This window comes from Stegostoma tigrinum, chromosome 24 (genome assembly GCF_030684315.1).
Source record: "Stegostoma tigrinum isolate sSteTig4 chromosome 24, sSteTig4.hap1, whole genome shotgun sequence".
Taxonomy (NCBI): Eukaryota; Metazoa; Chordata; class Chondrichthyes; order Orectolobiformes; family Stegostomatidae; genus Stegostoma; species Stegostoma tigrinum.
Genome location: NC_081377.1, coordinates 17,798,495 through 17,807,358, shown reverse-complemented (window position 1 = coordinate 17,807,358; position 8,864 = coordinate 17,798,495). Strand labels below are relative to the sequence as shown.

Genomic DNA, 8,864 nt, shown 5'->3' with positions numbered 1-8,864 from the left:
GTAAAGAAAGTTTGAGGTAAACAGCAGTCAAGCAGATGAGGAACCATGATCGTACTGAATGGCGAAGGAATCTCGATGGGCTGCATGGTCTGCTCCTGTTCCAATATGTGTAGAAGGAAAAGCAATTCAGAATCAAAACCAGCTTCAGTGAAGTAAGGTAGACTGAAGAGCAAGCTTCTTTCTTCCAGATAACCTCTTTTTAAAAAAATGTTTTGTATTGTGCAAGGACAAGTATATGGACGTACATGGAATAGTGTAGGTTAGATGGGCTTGAGATTGGTACAACAGGTCGGCACAACATCGAGGGCCGAAGGGCCTGTACTGTGCTGTAATGTTCTACGTTCTACAAGCCTTCTATACCCAGCAACATCCTGGTAAATCTCTTTGGAACTATCTCTACATTAATAATATCTTTCTTATAATTGGGTGACCAGAATTTGACACAGTACTCCAGAAGAGACTCACCAACGTCCTGTACAACCTCAATATGACTTCCCAACTCTTATATTTAGAGAAGTGAGCAATGAAGGCAAGTGTATTAAACATCATTTTAAACACCATGTCTAAGGTGTCTAGGATAGAGATAGAGGAAGCTGATGTGCTGAAAATTTTGTCAAACATTAAGATTGACAAGTCGCCAGGCCCGGACCAGATTTGTCCTCGGCTGCCTTGGGAAACGAGAAATGCAATTGCTTCGCCACTTGCGAAGATCTTTGCATCCTCGCTCTCCACTGGAGTCATACCTGCGAACTGGAGAGAGGCAAATGTAATTCCTCTCTTCAAGAAAGGAAATAGGGAAATCCCCGGCAATTACAGACCAGTAAGTCTCACGTCTTACTGAACTCACTATTGAGTCTGGGGGGGCTGCAGCATCCCCAAGCGGAAAATGAGGTGTTGTTCCTCCAGCTTGTGTTGAGCTTCGCTGGAGCACTGTAGCAGGCCTGAGACAGAGATGTTAGCAACTGTAACACGCCACCCTGTTTCCAGGCCAGCATCTCCATCTCCGGCTTGCTGCAGTGTTCTAGCAAAGCTCAGCGCAAGCTGGAAGAACAACACCTCATTTTTCCATTTGGGGACCCAGCAGCCCTCTGGACTCAACATCAAGTTAAATCATTTTAGGGCCTGACCTCTCCCATGTCTTTCCCCCTATACACTCACCATCCCTTGTTCTCACATAGCCTGCTTTTACACACCGTTACACACAGTTAGTCACTATCAGTCTCCAATACTGTCCATTCGCCCTCCTAGCCAGATCGTTATCTACTCTTTTGTTTGTCCAATTGCTCTTCTCTCTCTTTGGGCTCCATCCCCAGCTATCGCTTATTCCTGACCCCTTCCGCTAACCCACACCCACAATCGGTATACACACCGACATTTTCCTAGCTATCATCACTTCTGAGGCCAGGTCACCGGACCTGAAACATTGACTCTGATTTGCTTTCATGAACGCTGCCGGACCCGCAGCTCTTTTCCAGCAACTTCTGTATTTGTGCCACTGAGCTCCCCGTTTGGAGCGGGCGGCTATGTACAACCTAAAGGGAACCTGGTGATCTAATGGCCTCCAGCTTCTTCGTTTCTGGAACAGGTTTTCTGACAGCGCTGCCCACACACAACGTAGTTCACTCTCGATTTCTGAGGAAACGAAAGTGAAACTAACGACGAAAGAGATAACACGCAGCAGAGCTGGATGAACGGGTCTCGACCCTTCTTCAGAAATGGGGGAGGGGAAGGGGCTTCTGAAATAAAAAGGGAGAGATTGGGGAGGCGGATCAAGAAGAGTCCCTGGAATCTTGGGAGGAAAAAAATTGGAAGTGGGAAAAAACGTGGCACTTTATAACTTTTTTGCTGAACTGCAATTATAAAATACTAGACACAGCCCATTTTCGCGGGACAAAGATAATATGAGTGTTTTACGCTCCATAAGCACGGAATGAGCCGAAACTTACAGGTATTAGGACAACCCCTAAGTTTGCTGCATGTATTCTGCACTGCAGAGTGTGAGTAGATGCGTCAGTTGAATGCTCCTACGGCTCAGATTGTAAGTGGACAACTGCAAACTATATGAAGTAATATTTAATATATTTGCGAGAAATTTGAGTTAGAGATTTCAAGCTGTACAGTTTGCATTTTAGCGATATTAACTTTACATTATATATATAGTATATATAGCTATATATATATATATATGCGCTATATTCATAACATTTTGGGATATCTTTCTTTGGTATAACCGGGTCCTTGAATTTGAAAACTGGTGCTTTTTTTTCCCTTTTATATCTAAAAGTGTTCTTATGCACGACTGAATGATCAACACTGATTTGTCGCTGGCAGCTGAGTGTTGCACAGTTCTGAGAAAGGGTCACTCGACCTGAAATCTTAACTATGATTTTTGACCACAGTTTCTGCCACACCCGCTGAGCTTTTCCAGCAATTTCTGTTTTTGTAACACTTGTTCCTTGCCAAGTTCAGACACTGGCCAGTGGTGTGTTCACCAGAATATGTTCCAGAGTCTAATGTCGAAAGAGTAGCCGCTGAGGTGAAAGTATCAGAGATTATGGAGAGTCTTATGGAACGTAGCTGTAGTAGCCAAGTTAGAATGAGTAGGGAGAAGATGGTAATATTTACCATTGCAGAGCCCAGAAGAAGGTGAATTTTGCTTTGATAATAGCTCAAGACACTGACAGGAAAGTAGTGACCTCAGATTGCAGGGTGGAGCAACCCTGTAATAACAAGTGTGATATTTAAAAGGAATAAAAGTTTCAAGTGATATTTTGTATCAAGAGATACACATGCAAAGGGGATAAGAAAGAATATCAGGAAGATAGTAAGATCATATCTTTCTTTCAAAATATTGAGGCTAATAGTGTTCATGATATTTGAGCACAAATGATGCATCAAAGTTAGGTGCAGAGTAGATGCAATGGTAAATTCAGATAACTTTGAGTTATGCCATTTCATTGTTAACTACCTGCCTCCTGAGTAAAATTCTGGTGAGCATGGTGAAGCTGCTGTATTCTCATGATATAAAATGATGAGAGCATGCATCTCAGTGGAAGTGCAATTAGTTTTCATCAAGCAACCATTTCATGCAAACTACTGTAGACAGAATTTGCGACTGAGTTTTTCTAATGACAATTTGAGCCAACTCTACACGTTCTTATAACTTTTTACAAGAGGATGTTATGATACAGCAATCAGGATTTCCCTTGCTGCATATTTAATTGAGATTGTTTCTTGTCTTGATCTACGCAGGTAAATTGTATTGTTTTCTAGCTGCTACTAGAATCTGCATTTCCTGAATTAGTCACCTTCAAAAGTAGTAGAAAGATGCTTCATCTGTTCTACATTGTGTTGATCTTGTCTGCTTCATTCAGCACAGTGAGAGGTAGATTTTATTTTATAATACCAATTTCTATTAGTTGCAATGTTATGCCTGACGCATTCATCATCTTACTGAATCGTTTACTTGCTTTTTTTAAAAGAATCGGTTCTTTTCATTGGGGAACATGCGAGTAATAAAAGCATATTAAGTTCCTAAGAACAGAATAAGTAAAAAAGTCTGTAAATTCCACAAAATAACTTAAACTTTGGATCTCAGATCTGCTGCAGAAGAAGGTGAAGACAGGGATAGTTTCTTACTTGGATTCCAGGAATCCATATAATCCACAGGAAGATAGAACTGTATCCTAGTAGCACCAATAGAACCAAGTGGAGTAATGTTGGAAATTTCTGTGGTAGTGACATCAAGAAAGAATTATTGAAGCTTCTTTTCCGTTGAAGAAAATGCACGTGGGAATTCTACCTGTTGACTTCAAGTTTAAGGCCATAGACAAATGTTTAGAAATTTTTTAAGGTGATCAAAATGGAATAGCATCGAACAAAATGCTGATAACAGTCAGAAATGATTTAATCAAGATGCAGGACTAATCTAATGGAACACACAGAATGAGATACTATATCAAAGTTTCTAATCTGCCCAGAAAAGAATTGAATCATTGGACACAATTACCTAATTGGTATTGTAATTTTTTCTTTTAAAAAAGGCATGTGCACTGTATTTTTAAAAACACTTGCTATAATTAACAGTGCAAATAAAAGTGCTTTGATTCATTGTGAGAATGTGGTGAGATATCTTAGTGCAAGTCGGTGCTTTCTGACTCAGAGGTCAGAATGTTTTATGATATAGATAATGGATTTAAAAGACAAAACAAAGAAAAATATTTTAACTCTTATTAATTGTATCCTTTTATAGGTTCAAGCTCAAGTGAGTCAGGTAATTCTGATTTCTGCTCAACTACATAACTTTGCTCAAAAACTCACCTTTCTGTGGTGTGAAAGCATAGAATCAATAGTGATTGTAAACTGCATTCATTATTCGTGTTACTGATAGGAATTTGTTGTTTTCTCCTGTTACTTGAATTTTTTTAAGGTGGTCATGGGTGAATTATTTTTCCACTTCCTTTTGTGCCTGTATCATTCACTGCATTGGGAAATTGTCACCTGGACACGAGTTACTTTGGTAACCGTAGGTTAGAAAAAAAATCCAGTGTATATTTTTTCTTAAAACCAGGCTACTCGAGCAACTAACTGTTGCCAAATCAAGATAACAAATCTGGCAGCATCAACGAAGAGGGAAGTGGAGATGATGCTTTAAATCAATTGCCTTGTACATTTGGTGTATACGCTGATGATGTAATTATTGACATTTAACTTGACTGATTTCCTCTCTTACTGATTTTAGCTAAGAAATTTATGAAATGATAGCCTGTCTCACTATTGAATACTCCACTAATATTAGTGTTTTCCCCATGTGTTACAGATTGGTCAACAGCTGCCTGGATGGTAGGAGGAGCAGGTAAAGAAACACCCTGCATTCATACACTCCTTTAACACCTTCTTACGACGTCCAGAAATACTGTCTAAACAATAATCACTGCGGTTATGCCGAGATAATTTTTGCTTTATGGTGTTTGTTGAGTGAAGGTGTTGGCCCAGGATATTCGGAGAGCTCCTTGATTTTATATTGTCCCCTGAAAAACACTTCTGACAATTCCGCACACCTTCAGCATTACAGCACACATAAACACACTCATGGAAGTGGTAAGGCGAGTATTGTTAACAAGGCAGGAAGTGATTAATCAAAGCTTAGAGGACACTTCGAGCAAAAGAGTAGGCCTAATAACCAGAGGTCATTGATTTAAACATAATTAGGAAAAAGATCTTGAAGACAAGGAGAGATGATATTACATTCATGCAGCTGGAGTCTGGAACATACAACCTGAAAAGGGTTGTGGACATTAAGTGGGAATGAGGGACCAAGTGTGATTATTCTTCCAAATTGCTTGAATGCCTGCGAATGTCTTTCAATAATTTTATGTATAATTATTAACATGATAGCCTTGTTCCATGTTGTAATTTATAAATGCAAATGTGTGACATGATGATGAGCTCTTTAAAACCATGCATTTTTTTTAAGGTGAGAGGAGAAAGATTTAAAAAAAAGGGGGCAAATTAGTTTATGCAGAGGATGGTGCATGTGTGGAATGAACTTTCTGAGGAAGTGTTGGATGTGGGTCCAATTCCAATATTTAAAAGACATTCAGATAAGAACATGAATAGGAAAGGCTTTTAGGGAATATGGGCAGGCAGGTGGAACTAGTTTAGTTTGAGATTATGTTCGGCATGGACTGGTTGGAGCGAAGGGCCTGTTTCTGGGCTGTATCACTCTATGACTGTGTGGTGCGGTATTGGAATTATGCTGCCATTACACAAAAGACTGTCTTTATTCTTTCTGAATAGCTGTGAAGGGCATTGGACATGGGGAATCTTTTTGCTGGATTAGTTGAAGCTGCGATCTCTTATCGACTGCCTTTGTTCTATTTTGCAGTTGCTGCTGTGATTGCTGCCCCTGTTGTCGTTGCTGCTGCTGGTTTCACTGGTGCTGGAATAGCAGCTGGATCCTTAGGAGCACAAATGATGTCTGTGGCTGCAGTCGCTAATGGAGGAGGAGTAGCAGCAGGCGGTGTTGTAGCAACCCTCCAGTCTGTTGGTATGATTTCATACTGTTTTTTATTTTTGAAACCAAATTGAGGAATATAGTCATTGGTCCACCAGCTTTAATTCATCCCTCCAAATGTACAGGAAGTAAAATGTTGTTGATTGGAGTCAGGGGCTGTCTGGTTTCTCAGGATGAAAGTAAGCAGTCTTGAAAGGAGTGATTGGGAAGTGATTGCCAAATTTTTAATATTGAGTATCAAAAATGTCTAATAGGTGCCTTAATAATAACAATCCGGTGTTCTTTAATTTGAAGTGAAACTCATCAATGAAACAATTCAAATAGGACCATTATTGTATTTATCTTGTAAAAATAACTTCCAAAACAATGTATTTATTTTTCTAAAAAAAACAGTTTTGCAGCTGTTTAATTCTTTCAAACGAAAGGAGTGACATCTTCTTTATAAAGCAAGGGTATCAAGAGACAAGGCATGCAAACAAAGTTAGGCCATAGTTCAGCCATGATATTGTTGAATGGCCTTCTCTTGTTCCTACCTTGTGTCAGCTTTTGTGGTATCAATTTTGCAGCCCTGAGAATATGTTGCTTTCCTCTACAGAGTGGTTACAGCACAGAATGATCTCTGTAGATAGGGAGGCAAAGTTACAAATGATATTGCTACATATTGAATATTGTGAAGTTAAATGTAACTTTCTTTTGATTCATGCAGGAGCGGCTGGACTCTCTGCTTATGGCACTGCTGTCGTAACAAGTATTGGTGCAGTGGCTGGCTCTGCTGTGAAAAGCATTCTTCAGAATTCTGAAGATGAGCTCTAAAGTTCACAAGTTACTTTAGACACCTGAACAGGAATGAGCCTGCTCACGAGGGTGTATTAATTCAGCAATGAGGTCAAAATCTGTTAGCTGTTAGTTTATTGTATAGACTAATAATTTGAATATATGTGTAGTATTACTGAAAAAAAATCAAGTTGTTTGTTGAAGATTTCATTCTTGCATTTATCCAGACAATTTGGAAGAAATACCTTTGTAATGTGAAAGCAGCATGTATACTATGAGAGGAAGATGCTGATTGGCAAGTGGACTCTTGGTTGGTAGAGGCATTGCTATGGAGAATGTACAAGTTAAATAAAGTTGTTTGACAAGTTTATCTAAATCTTGAGGGAGCTATGTTAACTGTAGTTGAGTAATTACCCTGAGTTAATTTGAAACTGTCACTGTTTGTTTGCATGTACATCCTGTCAGCAAAATAGGTATGACAATTCTCTGGTTCATTTCTCAGGGCAATGTATTGAACAGTCAATATGCTGGTTTAAATTAAAACAAACCTTGGTGATTAACTGCTAGTTATCATTAACTGGTGCATTTGTCTTGGCAATACTTCCACTGGAGTACACTTGACAACAGTCCAAATGTTCCTGTCTTTGTATATAAATATTGGTTTCCCCTTTTATGTTGGCATTTTTTTACAAATTGGATTGGCGAGAGCAAGTCAAGAAGCTTTAACAAAATGAGTTTAATATTACTAAAGTTTTCTACCAGCAAACAACAATTATTTTCAATAATCCTCATTTTTTTGGAATGGTTGGTTGCACCCCTTGTGCTACTCTTCAGATCCCCTGTTTATAAGCTTAATTCAATTGAGTTAACATGCGGCACAAAGCATTGTAGAATGTTAATTGTTCTATAAGTGGTCACTGCGTGAATGCGGACATTCAGTTTTGTCACGACATTTCATAGAAATGATGACATGTTTGGCAATGCTGGAAATATATTAAACATAATACCAAATGTTTAATTTTTGAATTGAACCCATCTGTTAACAATAAGGGTGGCAGTTGTACGTCTTTTTTAAACCTGTTTCCTTGATCAATCCGTTTTAATATCTCCTCTTTTTTGTGTGATGACCATTTTCTTGTGAAACCACATGGTTTGCTTTGTTACATGAAATGTGATACAGAAATACAAGTCACTGATGTCAATTTTTGATATGTTCCCTCTTTCCCTATCACATTGCCATAAAACAGGGTGTTATAACTGGACTTCCCAGCATCACATATGAAATTTTTGTGAGAATGTGGGGCTATTTAATAAACAAAGCACGTATCACAAAACAGAAAGTCTCATGGTTGACGTAGAAGCCTTAGAAACTGTATGTCTGTGATTATCGTTCTGTCAGAATGACTTGAGGTGGTATAACAAGTCAAGTCAAATCCAGAGTGAAACCTTACTTGATTGACCATATGTGTTTATTATTAATTTCTACCATGGTGGTCACTGTCTGAATAAATTTACAACAGGCTACTAAGGTACTTTGAACATAACAAAAGAGTTTATTGTATGCAGAAAGTAAAGAAACACCAATCATATTACACTTTACTATGCACAAATATTATTTGAAATGGCCTGACTACAAACATGAAAAATCTTTTTGAATCCTCAACAATGTTACAAACACTCAAACCTTAGCCAAGAGTTATTCTGTTTCCACTTTAAAACTCCATCAACTTCAGTTGATTTGGCTGGAATTAGTTTCTGGAGCTTCTTTCTGAATGCTGAACACTTTCAGACCAAACACATGGGCTATTCATATCCTTAAGTTCAGTGAGATCAAAATCCTGAGTCTGCTGTCATCTTGGCACTGGTGCTGAGCACCAATGGCTAAAGTGATGGAATGACCTGTTCATGCATTTCCAGCAGCCAATTTGCATTCTGCTGGACCTAGTTCTCTATAGCAACTGCCAACCTGCGCATGGAGATATCCAGATGCACACACACAGTGCCAGCAGAGTCACAGTGTTACACAGCATGTAGACAGAATGTTCAGTATAACTCATCTGCGCAGTCATTGTAA

General features: G+C 38.8%; 1 protein-coding gene across 2 annotated transcripts; it reads left to right on the top strand.

Moving 5' to 3' along the window:
• Nucleotides 1–1,521: 1,521 nt before the first annotated feature.
• On the top strand, nucleotides 1,522–8,318 carry LOC125465187 (interferon alpha-inducible protein 27-like protein 2A). 2 transcript variants are annotated; one of them, XM_048558429.2, is made up of 6 exons: nucleotides 1,522–1,948; nucleotides 3,253–3,385; nucleotides 4,253–4,273; nucleotides 4,820–4,855; nucleotides 5,888–6,049; nucleotides 6,723–8,318. In XM_048558429.2, the coding sequence occupies exons 2-6, from the start codon at nucleotides 3,328–3,330 to the stop codon at nucleotides 6,827–6,829; spliced, it is 384 nt and encodes a 127-aa protein (XP_048414386.1). In that variant the 5' UTR covers nucleotides 1,522–1,948; nucleotides 3,253–3,327; the 3' UTR covers nucleotides 6,830–8,318. The 2 variants fall into 2 exon arrangements, with proteins under 2 accessions (XP_048414386.1, XP_048414385.1); XM_048558428.2 differs by having other exon boundaries at nucleotides 1,523–2,038.
• Nucleotides 8,319–8,864: the final 546 nt, after the last annotated feature.

What these genes read in the sequence shown, in the direction of transcription:
- LOC125465187 (XM_048558429.2), top strand. Translation starts at nt 3,328, where the DNA reads ATGCTTCATCTGTTCTACATTGTGTTGATCTTGTCTGCTTCATTCAGC. An exon ending in TTCATTCAGCACAGTGAGAG is followed by an intron (nt 3,386 to 4,252) that starts GTAGATTTTATT and finishes ATCCTTTTATAG; the next exon opens with GTTCAAGCTCAAGTGAGTCA. An exon ending in AGCAACCCTCCAGTCTGTTG is followed by an intron (nt 6,050 to 6,722) that starts GTATGATTTCAT and finishes TGATTCATGCAG; the next exon opens with GAGCGGCTGGACTCTCTGCT.